Source organism: Anomaloglossus baeobatrachus, chromosome 2 (assembly GCF_048569485.1).
Source record: "Anomaloglossus baeobatrachus isolate aAnoBae1 chromosome 2, aAnoBae1.hap1, whole genome shotgun sequence".
Classification (NCBI taxonomy): Eukaryota; Metazoa; Chordata; class Amphibia; order Anura; family Aromobatidae; genus Anomaloglossus; species Anomaloglossus baeobatrachus.
Genome location: NC_134354.1, coordinates 433,009,864 through 433,035,039, shown reverse-complemented (window position 1 = coordinate 433,035,039; position 25,176 = coordinate 433,009,864). Strand labels below are relative to the sequence as shown.

The 25,176-nt window shown below is 42.5% G+C and overlaps 1 protein-coding gene across 4 annotated transcripts in view; it reads left to right on the top strand.

The window, feature by feature from the left end:
- Window positions 1-25,176, top strand: part of BCAS3 (BCAS3 microtubule associated cell migration factor) — a 1,792,248-nt gene that overhangs the window by 725,104 nt on the left and 1,041,968 nt on the right. For all 4 annotated transcript variants that reach the window (XM_075336241.1, XM_075336239.1, XM_075336242.1 and 1 more), the window contains exon 17: window positions 1,917-2,067. In XM_075336241.1, coding sequence (XP_075192356.1) covers window positions 1,917-2,067 — 151 coding nt within the window. The remainder of the gene's footprint in view (window positions 1-1,916; window positions 2,068-25,176) is intronic.

Genomic DNA, 25,176 nt, shown 5'->3' with positions numbered 1-25,176 from the left:
TTGGGAAAGACCTAGTTGTTTGCTATGAAACATCTCATGGCTACCAAAATCCTCATTACATGGATTTTTGGAGTACTGCCCTCTAAATTTTTTGGGATTATTCGTTGTGGGTTATTGGACCAAATGTATATAGGTGTATATACATTTACAGGGACTGTTTCAGCTTCCACCATGAAGCCTTTTTAAAGCACTTTTTGCTATTTGTACTTTGAAAATGTTTGAGATCCTAGGAGGAGTTTTCCATACCCAACTCAAGGCTGCTGCTATCGCTATCATACTGTATATATAGATGTGGCATTTGATTTCTTATTTTTACAAAATAGAACCTGTCTGTTGAACTATGCCATGTTTTGAAACTATATACTTAAAATCAGTTGTCGAATACAGGTACTGCTCATTATAAATATCTAATTTTAATTAGCTGCTTTTGTAGTTTTCTGTATTTGAAAATTTCCTACTGTAAACCATATATACCTAATCCTTATACCTGTTTTTTTTTCACTTTACTATCTGAAACATTTTATTTGAGTGGAGTGGCAAACAGGGCGTCAAAGGTGGATGGTAGTGAGGTCACTTCTCTACAGCTTTGATCAGTCCTCCCGAAACATCATCAGGGCATGGCGCTGCAGTCACCTACCACAGCTTCCTTCACCACCGTCTGGTGATGTCCAGAATCATTTGTGGTGATGGAGGCAGAGAGAAGTGACCACAGCGCCACAGCTTCTTTTACTGCTGCCCCACTTCTGTTATCACTACCCTCCAATTTGTGACTGTTCCTGCCGCCTCTTTCACTGAAACAAAACTCCCCTTAAGGTACCGTCACACTAAGCAACATCGCTAGCAACATCGCTGCTGAGGCACAACTTTCTAGCGATGTTGCTGTGTGTGACAACCTGGCCCCTGCTGTGAGGTCGTTGGTTGTTGCTGAATGTCCTGGACCATTTTTTAGTTGTTGCTCTCCCGCTGTGAAGCACACATCGCTGTGTATGACAGCGACAGAGCAACAACTAAATGTGCAGTGAGCAGGGAGCCGGCTTCTGCGGACGCTGGTAACCAATGTAAATATCGGGTAACCAAGAAGCCCTTTCCTTGGTTACCCGATATTTACCTTCGTTACCAGCGTCCGCCTCTCTCACGCTGTCAGTGCCGGCTCCCTGCTCACTGCACACATAGCCAGACGACACATCAGGTAATTAACCCGAGGTGTACTGTGGCTAGGAGTGCAGGGAACAGGGAGCCGGCACTGGCAGTGTGAGAGCGGCGGACGCTGGTAACGAAGGTAAATATTGGGTAACCAAGGGAAGGACTTCTTGGTTAACCGATGTTTACCGTGGTTACTAGCGTCCGCAGAAGCTGGCTCCCTGCTGCCTGCACACGTAGCAGAGTACACATCGGGTAATTAACCCGATGTGTACTGTGGCTAGGTGTGCAGGGAGCCAGCGCTAAGCGGTGTGCGCTGGTAACCAAGGTAAATAACGGGTTGGTTACCCGATATTTACTTTAGTTACCAAGCGCAGCATGCTTCCACGTGTAGCGATGCTCCAGCGATCCCTGCCAAGTCAGGTTGCTGGTGGGATCGCTGGAGCGTCGCTTAGTGTGACATCTCACCAGCAACCTCCTAGCAACTTACCAGCGATCCCTATCAGGTTGTATCGATGTTGGGATCGCTGGTAAGTTGTTTAGTGTGACTGGGCCTTTAGGCGAAATGTCACAGGAAGTGAAGAGAAGAGAATAAAAATCAGATATAAGGATTAGCTCTATAGGGGCTACATTAGGGAATTGTTAAATAAAGCGAATTACAAAGAGCGGTTAGGGATTAAAGATAGATATTTATGAAGGGCATTATATGTATCAGTCAAACTGCTTAACTATTTATTGCAGCATCTTTCATCATGTTGTTTTGTTTTTATTGACAGGCAAACTTAACAGTCAAGAAAACTACAATAATTTTTCCAACAACAACCCAGGGAACCCGCGAATGTCACCTCTTCCCAGTCTGACGGTAGTGTTACCACTGGTCCAAATAAAGCAGCCAATGACATTGGGGACTATTACAAAACGCACAGGGTGAGCATCAAATCTCAATTATCTTCCTACCAATTTCAATATTGAATATTTATTAAAGACGTTTGGGTGCTTCTAAGGCAATTTCAATACCGGTAATTATTTTTATTGAGTATATTATTCCTCACATTTTAATATAAACTAATTTTTCCATTCAGTAAAACTGCTATTAAGTATTTGCAGCTAAATACACAATTTGGATTTTGGTCTATTCTGAATTGGGTAGTTTACAATTTGAGGACATTTGATTAGCATTTAATGTAAGAATTACTATTCACTGTGGTAAACCTAGTTAAATTAAAAGAAAATTCCATATATTGTTCAAGGCCATGTACGCATCTAGCCCTGTACATTCTCATTACATCATGCAAGTAGTGAGTGCCGAAAAGAAAAGGTTTAAGAGGGATCTTAGATCCACAATTCCAATATTCCGTATGTCAGCATACGATTATTATTCCTCACTGTGGATATTGATGAGCTACTTTTAGAATAGGTCACCAATATCAGGTCGGTGGTGTTCTGGGACCCACAGTAGTCACCAGATGTGAGCAGTATATGGCGAGGTAAAGCAGATCAGCTCCTATTTATTTGGTGACTTCTGATTGGTGAGGGTGTCAGATGTCAGACCCCCACCGAGCTGATATTGATGACTTCTCCTAAGGATAGTTCATGAATATCATAGTAATAGACAAACCTCTTAACGTTCCCCAGACAAGGCAGTACCAGCAGTCATATGCTAAGCAGTGTTTTTTTAAGCCAAATTTTTATTTATTTTCTTGCAATGGTAAAATAGGGTACAGAATGAAGAAAATAAGAGTCAACAAATCAAAATAGCAAATAACATAGTCTCTACAATTTATCAACCAAATATCTGTCACTGTCATCAAATTTGCTCCTTCCCCTTCTTCGTCAATGTATATTTCCATAGTTCAGTCTCCGCTATCCCCCTTCAGTCTTCCTTCATAACTTGTTACAAACATTACTTGTAAACACTATCCCTCCCATCACCCCCTCCCCTCTCCATGCGACACAACCCAGAATTTGGCCAACTATACTTTCAGCTTGCCCAGGGACCCTGACAGATCTTCCTTCATGTACCATTCCGTAGACACAAATGTGGACATTATTTGTATTATTTCTTCTCTAGAACATATAACGCTCATGAACTAGCAGTGTTTTTTAACAACCATAACGTATTTAAGTAATATAGCCACTAATATTTTTAACTCTAGTAACATCCCAACTTTTATATACCATACATAAGAAAAAGAAAATACTCAGCCATTATTACAAGAAATAGAACTATTAACCCTTCTCAACCAGGCTATTTTCCATTTTATCATTTTCGTTTTTTCCTCCCCTTCTTCCAAGAGCCATAACTTTTTTAATTTTCCATCCACATAACCACAGGAGGGCATGTTTTTTTGAATGACACCATTCTTTTTATCATGTCATGCAATGGAGAGCAGCAAAAAAATTCCAAGTGCATCGAAATTGCCAAGAAGAAGTGCAATTTCACAATAGTTTTTTGGGTTTTTATTTACTGTGTTCACTTAGGCCCCTTTCACACGTCAGTGATTCTGGTACGTTTGTGCTTTTTTTTAAACGTACCAGAATCACGGACATACGCAGACCCATTCTAATGAATGGGTCTGCTCACACGTCAGTGATTTTTCACTGCACGTGTCTCCGTGCGGCGTACCCGCGTGTGCGTGATTGCCGCACGGAGACATGTCCATTTTTTTCTGGCATCACTGATGTCCCACGGACCACGCAGTGGTGTGGTCCGTGAAACACGTGCCAGAAAAAAACGTGCATTTAAAATAAAAAACATTTTTACTCACCCGGCTCCAGCGATGTCCTCTGCAGCTCGTGCAGCTTGCTGCTTCTAAGCCGGCTGATTACTGTCGCGCATATTCATTATGCGCGACACAGCCGACCCGGAAGCAGCTCCTGCAGGGGTCACCGCCGGCCGGATGCTGCACCGCGGGAGCGATCAGCACCATGGAGAGCGGGAGCGGGCGCAGGTGAGTTGATTTCTAAGTGCAATCACGGGCCACGGAGAACGGAGCCCGGATTGCACTTAGACAACCCACGTGTGCCGTGATTTTCGACATGTGCGTGTTTTACACGCCAGTGAAAAACATCTGTGTTTTTCACTGACGTGTGAAACGGGCCTTACATGGTAAAATTGACCTGGAAAATTGCTGCTCCAGGTCAGTAGAAATTTTTTCCTTGTGTCACCATTTTTCGAGACTCGTAATGTTTTTAATTTTCAGGATCTGGAGCTGTGTGAGGGCTTGTTTATTTTCACCCTTAGCTGATGATTTTATTAATATGATTTTTAGGTGGATACAATGTTTTGATGAACTCTTATAGCATTTTATTGCAATGTTGTGGTGGCCAAAAAAAAAAATCTAATTTGGTGTTGTGATTCCTTTTCTCGTTACATCATTTACTGATTGGATTAATTTATTTTAATAGATCTGACTTACAAACAAACTCAGCAATACTATATATATATATATATATATATATATATATATATATATATATTCGTAATGGCTTTGATTTTAATAAAGCACAAGGTGGGGGATGTCAAGTTTTACCTTTATTTGTTTGGTTTTTTTCATGTTTTGAAAAACATTTTTTTGTTGTTATATTTGTTAGTCCCCTTAGAGTACTTGAACCTGCGATCATCTGATTGCTTGTATACACACAGCAGTGCATCAGCACTGCAATGTATACCAAAAATCATAGTCTCCTATGAACGCCAGCTCTGCAATGTATACCAAAAATCATAGTCTCCTGTGAACGCCAGCTAAACACTGGCTTTCCTTGGACAACCATCATGACACACAGGGGGTCTTCAGCAGTCCCACGGCTGTCATGGCAACCCATTGGCACCCCGCAATCACGTTACGGCCGTGCCAATGGGCGCGTGGAATGATGCCCCCCAGTCGGTGCACATTAAATGCATGCTGCTGTCCGAGATTGACAGCGGCCTTGGACAGGTTGAACAGGTTAACAGCTGCTGATAGAGGCAACCGTCATTTGCAGGGAAAAGTGCAGGCTCAATGGGCTAGTCTTCATCAAAGTCAGAGGCACAGCATATGATATAACTGTATGTCATATATTGTGAAGGTTTTTTTTACCTTGGTGGACATATATTTTTCTTACATAAATGCATTAAAATAATTTTTGTAATTGGATTTCATTAAAAGGTTGTCTGCTCCTTTCCCTGCCACAATGCCTATTGCTGGCTGCAGAATGGGTTCACCGGGAATCTATCATTGAGCTTGTTCTCCTGGTCCAGTACTCATTCTCATGGTCCTAACTCTTTTATTTGTCGTTTTCTGAGTTCATCTCAACTATTTTATTATCAGAATCTACATCAAAACTGAATGTGCATAAAAACAAAGAGCCTGTGAAAGACAAACAGTGTAAAAATTTTCAAGAAACCAAATTGCCAAAGTTAAGTTTAGCGCAAAATACATGCATTTAAGTAAAAATAAATAAATGTCACCAGAAGTAAAGAATTATGTTATAGAAGACATAAGATACTGTATATTCTTCAGTAATTAATGCTAACATCTTATATCCATTTGATAAACACTAAAAAGGGTGTTAGTTATCATAATGTAGTCCATGGGCTGACTAAACTCTTCCAGTCATTAAACCAGCTATAAAATTTTAGTTTCATAGGTATAAATATGGATGTTTGAATGTGGTTCTGAATTTCTGGCAATTCATTACATGTTATTTCTGTGGAAGTGCTTAAATGCAAACTAGCTGCTAGATTTAAAGGGGATCTGTCAGCAGAGTTTTGCAGCATGTTGTAGGGGCTGACACCCTGATTCCAATGATATATCACTTACTAGACTGTGTGTTGGTTCAATAAAATTAGTGTTTTACTAGCATGAAATTAGCTGCCTTATACCATCTCGTTAACCTTCTCTATGTAACCCCACCACTTATTAGGAGCTTTCTGTCAATCATTGGTGTGGATGGGGTTATACAGAGCTCAGCATTCTGAGCACTGTAATATATGCCGCAGAGCAAAATGGGATTGTATCAAAATGACAGCATGCACATGTCTGTGAATCAGCATCATTGCCTCTACATTATGCTGCTCTTAGACTACATAGCAAAAACCTGCTTACAGATTCCCTTTAAAATGATGGTGACATTATAGTTTTGGGTATTCTCAGTGATTCATATGCAACACCACACGTTTTTACAACAATTTCCATGAACGTGGACTCTCACATTTTCAGTGCTCGCAGGGTTTACTTGAGATTCTACCCCCCCAAAAAAAATCTGTATTAATAAATGCAGAAAACTCAAAAACTCAAGTGTAAGTTATTACTTGCTTACCAAGTTTTCTGAATATTTTACAGAAAGGAAATGTAACGCTTGTTTTCCTTTTTTTTTCTAATTTGACACTTTATTTACATTGGCAAAACAGATTTGTGACCAGTAGCTGAGCCTTTGGCAATATTTCTCTTTCACTGCAACCCAAGCCTGCAGCCTATTTTGTGTGTACTGTTTAATGTCTGCACAAGTTACATAGCCGCTAGAGAGGCCAATCACAACACATATCTATCTCCCGAGGCTGCAAAATGATGATGTGATTAACATGCAGAGCTGACACACCATCCATTGATACGTGGAATATTTGTGAACTGCTTGTGACCCAATTCAAGTGGGGTTTCATATAATTACATTTTATGCATTTTATTCTGGTTACAGTCATATGTTTTCAACATTTTTTATTACACATGCATTCTTCGTATGCTTATCTGGATGGCAGGGATAAAAAAATATTTTAAAATTTTCCCGGATGTGTATATACACATATATACATATATATGTATACCGTATTTTTCGCTTTATAAGATGCACCGGATTATAAGGCGCATCCAAAATTTAGACATAAAAAAGGTAAAAAAAGAAAAATGGCTCCGTCTTATACTCCGGTGTTCTCTTACTGGAGGGGGGCAGCAATGGTGGTGAAGCGGGATCACAGGACGCAGAGGTTGTGCTGGCAGGCGCGGCGGGTCAGTGGCAGCGGGGTCCATGGTGGCAGCTGCGGTGGCGTATGTGGTGGCAGGTGCAGTGGCGTCCATGGTGGCAGGCGCGGTGGCGTCCATGGTGGCGGCAGCAGCGGCATCCGTGGTGGCGGCAGCAGCGACGGCAGGTGAGTCGTGCAGCAGGCCGGTGCAGTGAGTGTCCCAGTTGTCGCGGTCCCGGTTCAAATGATGGCACCTGGAGCGGCGCATGCGCAAATGGAGCTCTCATCCAAGGGCTCCATCTGCACACACGCTGACTCCCGGAGCGGCGCGTGCGCAGATGAGCTCTCATCCAAAAGCTCCATCTGTGCACGCGCCTGCTCCCGGTGCCATCATTTGAAACTGGGACCACGGACAAACTGGGTAACCTGCTGCACAGCCGCCCGCCCCGCACGCACAGAGTGGCAGCCAGCAGACTGCCCGCCCACCCTGCGTGCAAGCGGCCGGGTACCTGTGCTTGTGTGCGTGCGGGTGGCAGCCGGGTGCCTGTGTGTGGGAGGCAGCAGGGTGCCTGTGTGAGGGCGGCAGCCGGGTGCCTGTCGGTGCCGGCTGCCTCCCGCACACAGGCACCCGGCTGCCGCCCGCATGCAGGCACAGGCACCCGACTGCCGCCCGCACGCAGCCACAGGTACCCGGCCGCTTGCACGTAGCCACAGGCACCCGGCCGCCCGATCGCCGCACAGACAGGACCCTCAAGTAAAGCTATATTCGGATTTTAAGACGTACCCCCATCTTCCTCCCAAATTTTTGGGAGGAAAAGTGCGTCTTATAACCCGAAAAATACGGTATATATTGTATTATACAGTACAGGCCAAACGTTTGGATACACCTTCTCATTCAAAGAGTTTTCTTTATTTTCATGACTCTAAAAATTGTAGATTCACATTGAAGCCATCAAAACTATGAATTAAAACATGTGGAATGAAATACTTAAAAAAGTGTGAAACAACTGAAAATATGTATGTCTTATTTATATTCTAGGTTCTTGAAAGTAACCACCTTTTGCTTTGATTACTGCTTTGCACACTCTTGGCATTCTCTTGATGAGCTTCAAGAGGTAGTCACCGGAGATGGTTTTCCAACAGTCTTGAAGGAGTTTGCAGAAATGCTTAGCACTTGTTGGCCCTTTTGCTTTCACTCTGCAGTGCAGCTCACCCCAAACCATCTCGATTGGGTTCAGGTCTGGTGACTGTGGAGGCCAGGTTATCTGGCGTAGCATCCCATCACTCTCCTTCTTAGTCAAATAGCCCTTACACAGCCTGGAGGTGTGTTTGTGGTCATTGTCCTGTTGAAAAATAAATGATGGTCCAACTAAACGCAAACCGGATGGAATAGCATGATGCTGCAAGATGATGTGGTAGCCATGCTGGTTTAGTATGCCTTCAATTTTGAATAAATCCCCAACAGTGTCACCAGCAAAGCACCCCCACACCATCACAACTCCTCCTCCATGCTTCCCGGTGGGCACCAGGCATGTAGAGTCCATCCGTTCACCTTTTTTACAAAGACACGGTGGTTGGATCCAAAGATCTCAAATTTGGACTCATCAGACCAAAGTACAGATTTCCACTGTTCTAATGTCCATTCCTTGTGTTCTCTAGCCCAAACAAGACTCTTCTGCTTGTTGCCTGTCCTTAGCAGTGGTTTCCTAGCAGCTGTTTTACCATGAAGGCCTGCTGCACAAAGTCTCCTCTTAATAGTTGTTCTAGAGATGAGAAGGTGTGTCCAAACTTTTGGTCTGTACTGTATATTACGGTATGTATTACCTTGTGCACAGTGGTTTTATTCACTCTGAGAAATCGGAGTGAATAAATCCATTATATAATATATATTACAGTATGATTATTGTTATAATTGGGAACATAGGTCTAATATAGGTATATGTGTAAGACACATATTTGCATACATAGTAATGCATCAATAATGAGGGATTATGTAAGATGAAAAAAAAACCTAAAACTTACTTGAATTTAATGATGCTGTTCCCTGTATTTTTCCCATTGCATGAAATCATAACGAGACACTTACAGTTACCAAAACAGAAAAGGTACGGGACGTGCCTTATATGTTAACAAGAGTTTTTAGAAGAGATACTCTTCCAATACTAGGGCTGCGCAGCAGCAGGGCAAAAAGATATCTTCGTGATTCTGAAGTCATGGATCCATCGAGCAAGACTTCAGTAGCACATTCATTCTGTCATTCACGTGGCAATGTGTCAACCTTTAGCATCCTGGCTGCCCTTTCTCTTTATGAAAAATGGATTGGGAAACTAGAAGAGGTGAAAATCTAGGGCTTGAATGAGACAAACAGAGACTGAGCCTTTGCAGAAATAATTTATTTGGATACTCGTGTCTGACCACATCAGACTTATTGAAATTCATCCAATCCATATGTCTTCTAAAACAGGCCAAGTAGAGACTGGCCAAGATTGGTAAGTCTATAAATATATGTGTTACAGACACACAGCAAATATAATAATCATTTTCCACACGGTCAGTAAGTAGTCTAACACCAGAGCCAAAATGTAATTAGTTTTCAGTTTAGAGTTGAGCCGTTTTCCCCTTAATACTGGTTCAGCCTTAGAATTGGATATGAAATATTTCCATTTCTCTCCTACATCTGTCAGGAAACTGATGTGAATAAAGGATTTTCACAAGGCATATATCCTGTTTGGATGGCTTAAACTTCCAAGTTGCTCTGAGCTCACACACTGGGAGCCTAGATGACCACATGATGAGAACACTTTGCATGTGTAGGAGCAGCATGTTCCTCCTCCTATTAAACTTTGGCAGTTCAGCTTAATCACTTTCACGTCTCGTGGCCTAACTGTAACCAAGCACGCTCTCGTGTATGCAACTGGAAGGTCGCACAGGGATAATTCAACAGGAATAACAAACACCTTTTCATTTTATTTTCAGTAAAAAGGCTTAAGTCTGTATTTGATGAATGATTTGTATATATCCTATACATATATTATCTACATCTGTCTGTCTGTTTATCTACAGATTTAGAAACCTTCAAAAGAATGCTTGGCTTGACCCAAATAATCTTTTTTTTTTTATGCCACGCTGTCTATCTATCTAGCTATATGTCACCTATCTCTCATCTATCTGTCTATTTTTTATTGTATTATAACCTTGAAGGGTGGACATATCATTGGTGCAAGCTGTGAAGCCTCACAGGGGCCTGAGAGATAAGGGAATCCATTACTTCCTCCAAATCAGGTGTAATTGTGCATTTCGATTAGTTATTGGACCGAAAAAGAGCTCATAAACTGATTTTGCAAAGGGACCCTTTTCTGTCAGTACTGACCTTTATCTAATAGACAGCATGTCTTGTTCATTGAAAACATATATGTTCTTCTTTGAAACACTGCTGCGTTTCAAGAAAAAGCATTGTTGAAAATAAGGCTGGGATGTGATGACTAGTGAAAAAGGTTTGTCCCCAGCAGCTTCTCCTTACCTGCTCAGCTAAACAGCTCTCTTCCTCTGTGTCGCAATCCCATATTTAACTTTGTTTTTGGGCAGTATACCTAATTTTAAGACAAAAGTCATAATACCATAAACGATACATAGATAGATAGATAGATAGATAAAGCATTCTTCGATGTCAGAACCGGGAACAGCGGTCGCATGACCACAAGAATGCAATTTGCTTTCTCCCAGCCAGTACATTGCATCTAGTTCGATTCTTGCTGGGAGTATGTATATCGCATTCTTACAGTCATTTGACCGCGATTCCTGGCTCTGACACCGAAGAATCCTCTACCTATCTATCTTCACAGTGCACATGATGTGAGAATTCATAAGTCTGCAGTCACACAGAGTGACTGTGTAAGCCATCTCTCTGTCAGGTCTCACGTGAAATACGTCATCAACTTTCTGTGATGAAGTCACCGGGCTGCTGATTGCGGTAGAGAACAGCGCGATCTTCGCCGCTCCCGTTTAAATCGCACGGTTACAGTCTGACAGCACAATCTAAGTGGCAAGCAGGCATGGGTGGATCACATATCCACCCTAGCCTGTTAGCCCCACATGTATGCTGTTCAAATCAGCAGACATGTGCTCACCACAGCAGCCGGCGGTGATTACCACTATACGAACAAGGACGTACCAGTACGTCATTGGTCGTAAAGCGGTTAATGTTTTGAGAGTTATATACTAAAACAAGCTTGTTTGGAAATTGGTGGTGGTTTCAGAAAACTGACATGCTATAAATCAATATAGTAGGGAAAAAAAAAACTTTTAAAGTAAAAATTATGGACATAGAGTAAGTAAAATACATCCATTAGGAAATATTTGCCAAGTGATGTGTTTTAGCCAGAATGGAGGTTCAACAGAAAATTATTTTTTTATATTTTGAACTCTGTTTGCCACTTGAAACTCATTAGCTCTTTCAGGGAAACACCTAAATTCCATTTTTCAGACAAAAGCTCCCTGGCGTATCCTGAACAAGAAGGTTATCTCATTGTGAATACTGACTATAGCTACAACATATTCAGCATTGCTTATTAATGACAAGAGCTATACATGTACAGCATGACAAAAATTAAAAATACATGAACAGTTATTGACTATGAGGCCAACGTTGGTCACACACCTTGATAGCTGTTGCCTGATGACTTGTTTGGCTGAAAGATGTTGATTTGATATTCCATAGACACGTGTGCTTAGCTAGGCTTAGTAGGCTTATGTTTTCTGTTTTAACACCTGCAGGTAGTAGATTATCTACTATGGGAATGTAAGGCTGAACCGGTAGAAATACAACATGCGCAACCATTTTTTCCCTCAAATAGGCTATAGGAAGAGTCAGGATGCCCGATGCATATTAGATAGTCGGCCAATTCCACTGAAATTTGTGGCTTTGGCTGACTTTCATCCAATTACTAGTGTTGATATAAGTTCAGATTGTGTTCAGTGGAGTACTAGTGACCCAGCTATTCTGTAATTACTCAAAAGAAAGAAAAATAAGAGACTACACACTAATTGTTACTCATGTCATACTCATTCTATTACAAAATAATACAGACATAATCTAATAGTCAATATACTTCACAATGCAATAAATGGAATAATAGCAAACATAATAGAGTTTAGGGAATATAGCAAGCCATTACGATAAATGCTGTTGATGGGATTGAGAAGCTGTGAGCAGGAAGAATGGTAATCATTTGTCATGATTATGGCTTACAGCCAATGAAAACCTAAAAGTCATTATCTCAAAAAATTAGAATAATTACCACAAACACCTGCAAAGGCTTCCTAAGCATTTAAAATTGTCCATTAGTCTGGTTCAGTAGGCTACACAATCATGGGGAAGACTGCTGACTTGACAGATGTCCAGAAGGCAGTCACTGACACACTCCACAAGGAGGGTAAGCAACAAAAGTTCATTGTTAAAGAAGCTGCTGTTCACAGAGTGCTATATCCAAGCATATTAATGGAAAGTTGAGCCACCACACACAGACGTGTCCAGGACATGGGCTACAACTGTCGGATTCCTTGTGTCAAGCCACTCATGACCAATAGACAATGCCAGAAGCGTCTTACCTGGGCTAAGGAAAAAGAGAATGGGACTGTTGCTCAGTGGTCCAAGGTGTGTTTCCAGATGAAAGTAAATTTTGCATTTAATTTGGAAATCAAGGTTCCAGAGTCTGGAGGAAGAGTGGAGTAACACACAATCCTAGTTGCTTGTGGTCTAGTGTGAAGTTTCCACAATCAGTGATGATTTGGGGAGCCATGTCATCTTCTGGTGTAGGTCCACTGTGTTTTATCAAAACCTAAGTCAGCGCAGCTATCTACCAGGATATTTTGAGAGCACTTCATGCTTCCCTCTACCAACAAGCTTTTTGGAGATGGAAATTTCATTTTCCAGCAGGACTTGGCACCTGTCCACACTGCCAAAAGTACCAATACCTGGTTTAATAACCACAGTATCACTGTGCTTGATTGACCAGCAAACTCACCTGACCTAAACCCCATAGACAATCTATGGGATATTGTCAAGAGGAAGATAAGAGACACCAGACCGAACAATGCAGACTAGCTGAAGGCTGTTATCAAAGCAACCTGGGCTTCCATAACACCTCAGCAGTGCCACAGGCTGATCTCCTCCATGCCGTGCTGCATTGATGCAGTAATTCATGCAAAAGGAGTCCCAACCAAGTATTTAGTGCCTTTACTGTACATTCGTTTCAGTAGGCGCTAACATTTCTGAGTTTAAAATCATTTTTTCAGTTGGTCTAATAAAATAATTTTCTGAGATAACTTTTGGGTTTTCATTGGCTGTAAGCCATAATCATCAACATTAACAGAAGTACACACTTGAAATCGATCACTGTGTGTAATGACTCTATATAATATATGTGTTTCACTTTTTGTATTCCATTACTGAAATAAATTAACTTTTTGATGATATTTTAATTCATTGAGATGCACTTGTATGTAGAAGAAACTAGTCTCCAGCGTAATAAACAAAAATAGAAATGTTAATCTGTCTGCTAATGGATTAAAATAAAGACATAACCCGAGCTTTTTCTATAAGTCCAATAGACTGTTAAAGTAGCGAAGGTTGAGCATACGCATCTCCGATCCATTCATTGGGCTTTATAGAACTTGATTCCCAAAGATTCAGAGCCCCGATCTCAGGATCATGGGGCTCCCAGCAGTTGAACCCCCAGTGATCAGTAAATTATTCCCTATCAATTGGATTTTATAAAATAAAATGACTTGGTGAACTTGGTGAACACAAAATGCACTTGGTGAACTTACTGGAGGTCTGATGTGAAAAGCATATTTTGGAGATGCATAATTTCCATCCACTCTATCTACTACCAGCTCTGCGAGTATGATTCGAGAGCGGATCCCAGTAGAAGAGACAATGCCATAATCTACTATATAAATAAATTATCTGAATGGGCATTTGCTCACAGTTTTAAGGTACCGTCACACTAAGCGACGCTCCAGCGATCCTACCAGCAACCTGACCTGGCAGGGATCGCTGGAGCGTTGCTACACGGGTTGCTGGTGAGCTGTCAAACAGGCAGATCTCACCAGCAACCAGTGATCAGCCCCCAGCCAGCAGCGACGCGTGGAAGCGATGCTGCGCTTGGTAACTAAGGTAAATATCGGGTAACCAACCTGATATTTACCTTGGTTACCAGCGCACACCGCTTAGCGCTGGCTCCCTGCACTCCTAGCCAGAGTACACATCGGGTTAATTACCCGATGTGTAGTCTGGCGATGTGTGCAGGGAGCAGGGGGTCGGCACTGACAGCGTGAGAGCGGCGGACGCTGGTAACGAAGGTAAATATCGGGTAACCAAGGAAAGGACTTCTTGGTTACCTGATATTTACATTGGTTACCAGCGTCCGCAGAAGCCGGCTCCCTGCTCACCGCACATTCAGTTGTTGCTCTCTCGCTGTCACACACAGCGATGTGTGCATCACAGCGGCAGAGCAACAACTAAAAAATGGTCCAGGACATTCCGCAACAACCGGCGACCTCACAGCAGGGGCCAGGTTGTTGCTGGATGTCACACACAGCAACATCGCTCGCAAGATCGCTGTTGCGTCACAAAAGTCGTGCCTCAGCAGCGATGTTGCTAGCGATGTTGCTTAGTGAGACGTGGCCTTTACATATGTCAGTAGTAGTTTACTGTTATCCATTTCACGTCAACCTTTTATATACAATTTTGCTTTATGTCTCTAAAGACACATATTCTAGGTAGAGTTTAGTTTTCACTTTATTATTTTACTAACCATTAGATGGTAAGAGGCCTGGATCACGTCAGTATCACTGAGCTGATGAGTTGTTGATGGAACAAATTAGTCGTCACTGGACAAACGCTCCACAGTACAGAATTACAACTTGAGTCTTTGTGAATCGTCAATCTGGAAAACTCTCTAATCTGGCGTGATTCTCAAAAGCTGTATGCTCCTCAGCCAATTCCAGGAGTTTTTGGAACTCTCTAATCCTGGCAGTTCCCATGAGGTTCAGCAGCAGTATTAATTGGATGACTCTGCAGTCTGGAACCCCCTTTATTTTGGAATAAAGTGATATTTCAGTAGCAGCCAGTTTGCAGGGATAACATGTTATTATTCATCTCCATGGCTATATACAGACCTTTTCTGTTCTTATTTTATGTGGTTAATTTTGTGTAACTAGCAATTTCTACAACATTTGTGAGGTTGTATATATTTTTTTTTATTTCTGGATTTCAGTTATACAAATAGTGTTTCCAAATATTATTTCATTAATAATTTTAATAATAATATACACATATATGAACATATACTGTATGTAGCTCACAAACAAAAGTGAGTACACCCCTCACATTTTGGTAACTATTTATTATATCCTTTCATGGGACAACACTGAATATATGACACTTTGATAGTATTTATCTATGGTAATTTTATGTCATGTATTGTAATAGTGATATATGTTTATGGATAAAAAGAAAAATAAGAATGAAAAAGAGGAAATTAAAAGAGATAAAAAGATTTTGGTTAATATGATTTAGATATATTGTAAAGAGCATACCCATGTGTATATATATATATTGACCATATAAATGCATAATCATGAATATTATATACGATTTAGTTCATGATTAGGCCTGTATCTCTACAACTATATGGAGTGTTATATCTGGCCCCTAATTACGGGACATTATTTTATACAATCTGACATATCATTCCTTCCTAGGGTTAATCCTGAGCCTCTCTGTCCATGGTGATCCCGGTGTGCGTGTACGCATGCGCGCTGCCGTCACAGGGACGTCATTGCACTGCTGTATCTGTTAGCCTCAGGTGACGTCTGCTCGCGTGACCACCATGTGATCTATATCACGTGGTTGTAATGTGACCAGGCATGTCAGGTGGGGCATGACGTGGCGGGCAAGTGGCGTCCTAGGCTGCCGGGGCAACTCATGCGTCATAATCCCGCCCACCGGGCATGATTGGATGATGTGTTTTTTTAACCTTGCACTTCCCTTCACGATACCACTCCCCCTGACAAAAAGGCTTTTTAGCCGAAACGGCCGTCGGAGTGGACGCTGCACCAGGTGGCTCCCCTGATTTACTCTTTCAGGTATGATATTATTGTAGTTATTCATCCTCATTGACACTCTGTTCTAATATTTGATCGATGTACTCATGTACATATGCTTCATGATTTTTATGTTATGAATATCCATCACATCTAGTGTAGCCATGATATTATTCATGACATTATAGTCAATATTTAAGTGCTTCACTGGTGTGAACGGAATATTTTCTTACAGATTTTCTTACAGAGTTTCTGTGCCTGATATTTACAGGGTGATTAGCCTTTATACTATATATACAGTTTTTCTGTTATCTTAATTCTATACTATGTATATGGCTATTTATGACATCGTATGATTGTACTCTGCCAGGGATAGGTTAATTCTCCATCTTGCCGTGGTTTTCCCTGTGGTTCACGTCCCTCCTTGTAATTTGTACCGCTTATCACCTACCCTGTTCCAATAAAGTTTTCTACACTTTCAGTAGCTGGGCTTCTGATCGTAATTTGTTTGTTTATCATTTAGAAATTTGCCCTGGTTCTCTCCAGTGCTATATATGTCATGATTCATTTTAACATTCCACTTGTACCTTTTTGGTAGATATGCATTGGCTGTGGTTCATGTATAACACTTTGATACAATGTAAAGTAGTCAGTGTACAACTTGTGTACAATGTAAATATCTCAGCTCACAGCAATTAATGTTAAAACCACTGGCAACTCCAATTCCAGGAGTACACCTCTAAGTGAAAATGGTCAAATTGTGAACAATAGTTAATATTTTGTTTGGCCACCCTTGTTTTCAAGCACTGCCTTAACTTTCCTGAGCATGGAGTTCATTAGAGGTTCACAGGAGCCACTGGAATCCTCTTCCATTCTACATGATTACATCATAGAGCTGGTGGATGTTAGAGACCTTGGTCTCCTCCATCTTCCATTTGAGGATGCCCCACAGATGCGCAATAAGGTTTAGATCTGGAGACATGCTTGGCCAGTCTAGCACGTTTACCCTCAGTTTCTTTAGCAAAACAGTGGTCATCTTTGTGGTCATTATAATGTTGGAATACTGCTCTGTAGCCCAGTTTCCGAAGGGAAGTGATCATGCTTTGCTTCAGTTTGTCATAGTATGTTGGCGTTTCTTGTTCCCTCAATGAACTGTAGCTCCCCATGTCTTGCAGTACTCATGCAGCCCCAAACCATGACACTGCCATCACCATGCTTGACTGTAGGCAAGACACGCTTTTCTTTGCACTCCCCACCTGGTTGATGCCACATGCACTTGGCACCATCTGAACCAAATAAGTTTATCTTGGTCTCATCAGACCAGAGAACATGGTTCGAGTAATCAATGTCCTTTGTCTGCTTGACTTTACCAAATTATTTGCGGGCTTTCTTGTGTACCATCTTCAGAAGAGGCTTCCTTTGGGGATGACAGCCATGCAGACTAATTTGATGCAGTGTGCCATGTATGGACAGATCACTGACAGACTGACCCATTTAACCTTTGCAGCAAAATTGACAGCTACCCATGGCCAGCCTACTCATGCAGCCCCAAACCTTGACACTGCCACCACCATGCTTGACTGTAGGCAAAGCACACTTTTCATTACACATGTTACCTTGTTGTTGCCAAATGTGCTTGACACCATCTGAACCAAATAAGTTTATCTCGGTCTCATCAAACCACAAAACATGGTTCCAGTAAGCCATATCCTGTGAACTCCATGCCCAACATAGTTAAGGCAGTTCTTGAAAATAACAAGAAATGAATAATTGGGTCCATATTATTAAACACCTATATATATGAAGGGTCACCAAAAGAGAGCACAAAAAGAAGAAAGAGAGACCTTCAACCATACATGATTACCGCACCAATATCATAATAAATCCAGGAAAATTCCATTTCATGATCATAAGGTGCAATTTAATTCACATATAACAATACAATTTACCAATAGATTTAAAGGGATGTCATTTGGACACACAAAGTGCAGAAGTGCCTGTAAAAAATCACACCCAGGGAGGCGTGCCTGAAAAGGCAGATCCAAGGGTTTAATAAACCATAACATGCATGGGGATTATTGTAATTGCAAGCATGCAGTATTCTGTAGTACAACCATTGTATACAATTACATTACATCAGGTTAGCTGAGCATAAGATAATAACCACTATTCAGCAATCACAGCTCATGATAAAACATGATAACAGAATGGAACATTATCCTTGCATATGGGAAAGTGCATACAGAACAAGCTATTATCTCCATGTATGGAAAGGTGCTGTCACAGCCTGAACCATAGCCATGGCAATTGGGAAACAATAAGCTCCCTTGTGAATATAAGAGGCTGGACCGGCAGATAGGATAACCTACCACAATAACCCCAGGACCTGGTACAGACACACCACCCTGCACCTCGACGCGTTTCGCTGTCGCTTCGTCGGGAGGTGCAGGAGTGATGTGAGTGGCTGCTATATATCCGAAAGTATATCCCTTACCGTCCCTCATTGGCGCGCCGCGGCAATCCGATGCCCATCCTCCACACTGACCGGCGTCCCGGAAACCGAGGTGCGCATGCGCGCAACCCAGAGTCCTGGTAGGTCACCAGACAGAAAGGAGGAGGGGAGATCGGACGGCCGTGCGCGCTCAGGACGGAAGCCGGTGGCACCATATTTAGAGAGGGCAAAGAGATGGGCAGCACGATAATGCAGCACATAGCAGCAGAGAGCAATGACAAATAAGATCACATATACAGTAAGTCAATTTGTTAAACAACATAATAATGATGACGAGGATCCTTCTATTAGCAGATCTCTGTTGTGCTATAAATCCATATGAAACATATAGTTGTCTCTCTTCACTCTCCAGTGTCTCCCTTCTGGTAACCAATCAAATCAGGGGCAGCAGCCAGTCACATCTAAAAAATCATGTAATGGAAAAACATAAAAATTAATTAAAAACAAAAAATAAAAAATGGTGTATAGCCACCGGCACAATCACCCACAACCAATGCAGAGCCACGGTTAGTACATTTAATTCTGTTCAAGCAGATCAATTCAAAAACGGCTTGTAACTAATCATGTCATTCAAACCCCTTGGTTTAACGGTGTCAAGTATAGTTATCCACCGAGTTTCTCTTTTAAGTAGTGTATTTTTAAGGTCACCACCTCTAGATCCAAGATGAACCTTATCAATTCCTCTGAACTTTAACAAACGCCAGTTACAGTCATGACATTCTTTAAAATGTTTAGGAATATTTTTTAAAAGGAAAATATCCTCTGGCCTGTGTAGTTTGGCCGCGTTTTTGATATCCCGGATGTGCTCCAAAATCCGCACCCTGAATTCCCGGGAAGTCAGCCCTACATAGACCAGACCACACGGGCAGACCGCCCAATAAATAATGCCTGACGAACGGCAGTTGATGAATTCTCTGATTTTATAGACATTTTTACGGCTTGAGTCCCAAAACTCCACCGCACGATCCATCTGAGGACACGCGCCACAATCCCCACAGGATCGAGAACCCCAGTTGGAACCCCTAGAACTGCCAAAAAAATTAGTAACAGTGGGAGTATAATGACTCCTCACAATTTGATCCTTTAATGTTTTTGATCTTCTTGGCGTAATAGCAGGTGTCGGACTTAAAATGTGAGATAAATCACTGTCAGTCTGAAGAATTGACCAGTGTTTTCTGACAATGTCCGACATCTCCCTCCACTGGGCATGGTAAGGGGTGATAAAGCGAATGACTTCATCATGGCACTTAATATGAGTTTTAAGTAATTCCTCACGTGGAGTATCCCTAGCCCTAATGTACCCATCTTGTATGGATCTATGATGGTAATGGCGGGCCCTGAACCTCTTTTTTAATTCATCAGATTGCTGCTCAAACAAGGCATCACTAGAACAGACACGTCGAACACGTAAGAACTGGCCAATAGGTATAGACTTAATCACCTGGGTTGGATGTGAAGATTTTGCGTTCAGGAGTGAATTCACCGCTGTTTGTTTACGAAATAAATCTGTGCATAAAGTTCCATCATTCCCTTTAAAAACCCGCACATCAAGGAAGTCGATTCTCTCACTGCTGTGGACATAAGTAAGATGAATATTAATAGAATTAGTGTTGAGTCGCTGCATAAAGGTGTCAAGCTGATCAATCTCCCCCTGCCAAATCAAAAAAATATCATCGATGTAGCGCAGCCACATGTGGACTGCGCCCATCTCAGAATCTGGAAAATAAATAGACCGCTCCCAATGTCCAAGAAAGAGGTTCGCGTATGAGGGCGCACAAGACGCCCCCATCGCAACTCCTCTCTCTTGGAGATAGAAGCGGTCCTTAAATAGAAAAAAATTATGAGTGAGAATAAATCTTAAAAGAAGCAGGAGGAGATCAATCAGCCGGGCATCCAACCCAGTGGTTTTCAGAAAAAAATTAACCGCTTCAACACCGTCATCATGCTTTATAGATGTGTATAACGACTCAACATCAGCGGTTATCATTACCACATCAGTTTCAAAGATTATACCATCAAGTCTATTTAGAAAATCGGTAGAGTCCCGGATGTACGAGGGAAGGGTATTAACCAAAGGTTTAAGGTAATAGTCAAGGAATCTGCAAGCAGGTTCACATAGACTGTTATTGCCAGAAACGATCGGTCTCCCTGGCGGACAGATTATGTTTTTATGTACCTTTGGTAGAAAGTAAATTGTGGGTACAATAGGATGTTCCACTATCAGTCCCTCAAAAATGGACTTAGGTATGATGTTTCTCTCAAATGCCAGAAAAAGCAGATCAAAAAGTTCACTCTGATATTTCCTTAATGGATTAGTCTCTAATTTAGTGTAACAGCTGGTGTCATGGAGTTGTCTAAAAGCTTCTGCTTCATATTTCTCTTTTCCCCACAATACTACATTCCCCCCCTTGTCGGATTGTTTTATGACAATATCATCCATATTTTTTAGTTCTTGCAAAGCCACTCGTTGATTACGGGTGAGGTTGTCATGTGTACGCCTACGAGGTAGGCGTCTAAATTCCTGTGTTACCACTTTCGTAAAGGTATCAATCACAGGACAAGTCGACAAGGGAGGAAATGCAGTAGATCTTTTTTTAAAAAGATCTTGAAAATAATTGTGGCCACACAAAATATTGACACTTTCGGTATAATTTGTCCTTTTTTTCCACTTAGAGGTGTATTTAATTTTGTTCCCAGTTGCTTTGACGGCTGTGTCTTGAGTTATTTAAAAGGCACACCAAATTTACACTGTTATACAAGCTGAACATTGACTACTTTACATTGTATTGAACTGTTATATTTTCAGTGTTGTCCCCTGAAAAGTTAAGAAAATAAGTATTTCATACACTGATGATTTTGCAAGTTTTCCCACCTACAAATATTGGAGAGTTCTGTAAATGTTATCGTTGGTACACTTTAACTATGACAGAATTTTTAAAAAATCCAGACCATTAAATTGTGTGATTTTTAAATAATTAATTTGCATTTTACTGCATGAAATAAGTATTTGATGACCTACCAACCAGCAAAAATTCTGGCTCTCACAGAATGGTTATTTTTTTCTTTAAGAGCCCTCCTACTCTGCACTCATTACCTGTATTATGTGGACCTGTTTGAACTTGTTACCTGAATAAAAGACACCTGTCTACACATTCAATTAATCACATCAACCGCTCCACCATGCCCAAGACCAAACAGTTGTCTAACAACACCAGGGACAAAATTGTAGACCTGTACACGGCTGAGATAGGCTACAGGACAATAGGCAAGCAGCTTCGATGAAAAGGCAACAACTGTTGATGTAATTAATAGAAAATGTAAGAAACACAAGATGACTCAATTTTATTTGGTCTGGGGCTCCATGCAAGATCGCACCTCGTGGAGTAAGGATGATTCTGAGAAAGATCAAGAATCAGCCCAGAACTACACGAGAGGACCTGGTCAATGACTTGAAGAGAGATGGGACCACAATCTCAAGGGTTACTCTAACACACTATGCAGTCATGGATTAAAATCCTGCAGGGCACGCAAGGTCCCCCTACGTCTGCCAGCACATGTCCAAACCCTTTTGATGTTTGCCAATGACCAGGCATGTGAGAAGGTCATGTGATCAGATAAGACTAAAATAGAATATTTTGGTTTCAAATCCTCTTGGCGTGTTTGGAGGAAGAAGAATGAGTACAGCCTCAAGAACACTGTCCCAACTTTGGAATATGGCGGTGGAAACATCATACTTTGGGGGGACAGGATGATTGCACTGTATTGAAGGGAGGATGGATGGGGTCATGTATCGTGAGATTTTGGTCAACAACCTCCTTTCCTCAGTAAGAGCATTGAAGATAAGTTGTGGCTTGGTTTTCCAGCATGTCAACGACCTGAAACAAAAATTAGGGCAACTAAGTAGTGGCTCCATAAAAAGGATTTTTTTTTTTTTTTTTTAAATTCTTTATTTATACAACAAACCCTTACAGACCATATATCAGTCAGTTGGCAAAATAAACGAAAACAATTGCACAGAGTGTGGGAGAATACATCTCAATACAAAGTCACCAACGTCTGGGCCAACCCAACAAATTGTCGAACGGGTCCGTTTTTTAACAAATTTTTATCAGAGGCAAGAAGGAGAAGTACCAAAAGGAGGCTAGAGAGCCTAAAGATCGTTCAGACATCTCTCAACATAGAGTTCACACCAGCTGAGAGAGAAGAAAGGGGGGAGGAACTTAGAGGAAGAGTGGAAAGGGGAAGGGATAGGACAGAGCGGGAGGAAGGTAAAAAAGAAAGAGGGGGGAGAAAGAGGGGGAAGGAGATGGGAAAGGAGGGGGAGAAGGGGAGAGAATAAGAAGGAGAGAGAGAAGAGAGAGGGAGAAGAAGAGAGAAAAAAAAAAAAAAAAGGGGGTGGGGGGAGGTTTACCAGGGGGGAGAGGCCAGCGACAGAGGAGAAAGCGCTCCATCTACGCATCACGCAAAAGGAGGTCGTATTCATTGGAGAGCTTAAATTGCATCCAGGGGAGCCAGGTCCCGTGGAAGCGCTCGTATCGATCATGTATGGAGGAGGTCAGTTCCTCCATCTGCAGAAGCTCATTGACCCTGGAGGCCCAGAGGGACAGGGCAGGGGGAGCGTCCGACTTCCACTTTAAGGGGATGCATGACCTGGCCGCCATCACCAGAAAGTGCAGTAGCGACTGCTTGTATGCAGAGACCGACATCTCAGTCAATTGGAGAAGGAACAGCTCCGGACCCAAGGTCTGTGATGTTCCAGTCACGTGTTTAATCACCTCCCCCACTCCGCTCCAGAACCCTCTGAGGGCCGGACATGTCCAGAATATGTGTACAAAGTCCCCCTCCGCCGTCCCACATCTCCAGCAGCACGGGTCTACGCCTGGGAACATCTTGTGTACTCTAGTTGGGACCCTATACCACCTCGACAGAAGTTTATAATTGGATTCCTGAAGTCTGGAGCTTATGGAGGTCTTGTGGGCGAGCGCCAAAATTTTATTCCTTTGCGTATCCGTCAGGGAGAGACCTAGGTCTTGTTCCCAGTGTACGAGAAATGTGGGGGGAGGGAGGTCGCCAGGGTCCGTCAACATCCTGTACACCAGGGAGAGAGAGTGCCGTAACACTCCCTCCCGGGTACACAGCGCTTCAAACTCCGTAGGGCGAGCCGTGTACAGCGAGTGGTCGGGGAGAGAGCTAATGTAATGTCTGAGTTGCATGGACCTCCAGGTTCCCAACTTTCTCGGTGTCTCGCAAGCTGAGAGTGCCCCGAGCGAGGGCCAGCCCCCGTCAGTTATCAGATGACACGCCCGGAAGCGCCCCTCTTCTATCCATAGGCGAAAGACGGGGTCCGTCAGACTCGGATTGAAGTTTGGGGAGCCAATTATGGGTGAGAGAGGAGAGCGAATTGGGAGTAGTAATCTGCGGGTCTGTCCCAGGGAACAACACTCCAAGGTAGCACCGATTGTAGGGTGATGCCTTAAGTTAGCGGGGAGAGGGCTCGGTATCCAAGGGGCTGCGGTAAGGCTGATTGCAGTGAAACCTTGTTCCAGTGCCACCCAGGGTTTCGTCTTGGCGTGGCGGCACCAGTCGATAACCCTGACCATGTGAGAGGCCCAGCTATATACCTTCAAGTCAGGGATTCCCATCCCCCCCCTCCTCTTAGGTCTGCACAGTAAAGAGCAGGAGATTCGAGCTGGCTTATTGTCCCAGATGAATTTGGTTTGTAAGGCGGCCAGATCCTTAAAAAAGGAGCTGGGAATCCGTATTGGAAGAGCCTGGAGAAGGTAAAGGATGCGAGGGAGGATATTCATTTTAAAGATATCAAATCTACCGAACCAAGTGAACCAGCCTTTCGCCCATCTCGTACAATCCTCTCTGATAGTCCCAAGGAGGGGAAGAAAGTTCAGTTTAAAAAGCGAGTTTGTATCCGCCGCCAGCCGAACCCCCAAGTAACCGAGAGATCTGGATGCCCATTTAAAGCTAAAGGATGATTGAAGTGAGGCAACCGTGCCCAGAGGCAGGTTCACATTCAGGGCTTCAGACTTGGTCATGTTTATTTTGAAATTGGATAGGCAGGAATAAATCTCAAATTCCCGAAGCAGGTTGGGCAGGGAGACCAAGGGATTTGTGAGGAAGAATAGGAGGTCATCTGCGTAGGCTGCAATTTTGAATTCGTGAACCTTAGTGCGAGGACCTGTGATATCGCGGTTTCTTCTAATATGACACAGTAGAGGCTCCAGGGTCAAAACAAATATCAAGGGAGACAGGGGACATCTCTGCCTGGTCCCGTTAGTTATCGGGAACCTGTCAGAGAGTAAGCCATTCACCCTGGCCGCTGCAGTGGGGCCACTGTAGAGAGAGCCAATCCAGTTCAACATAGACCCGCCTAGCCCAGTCGCCCTCAAGGCCTCCGTCATGAAAACCCAATTAACACGATCGAAGGCCTTTTCGGCGTCTGTGGAAAGAAGCATCAACGGCATCT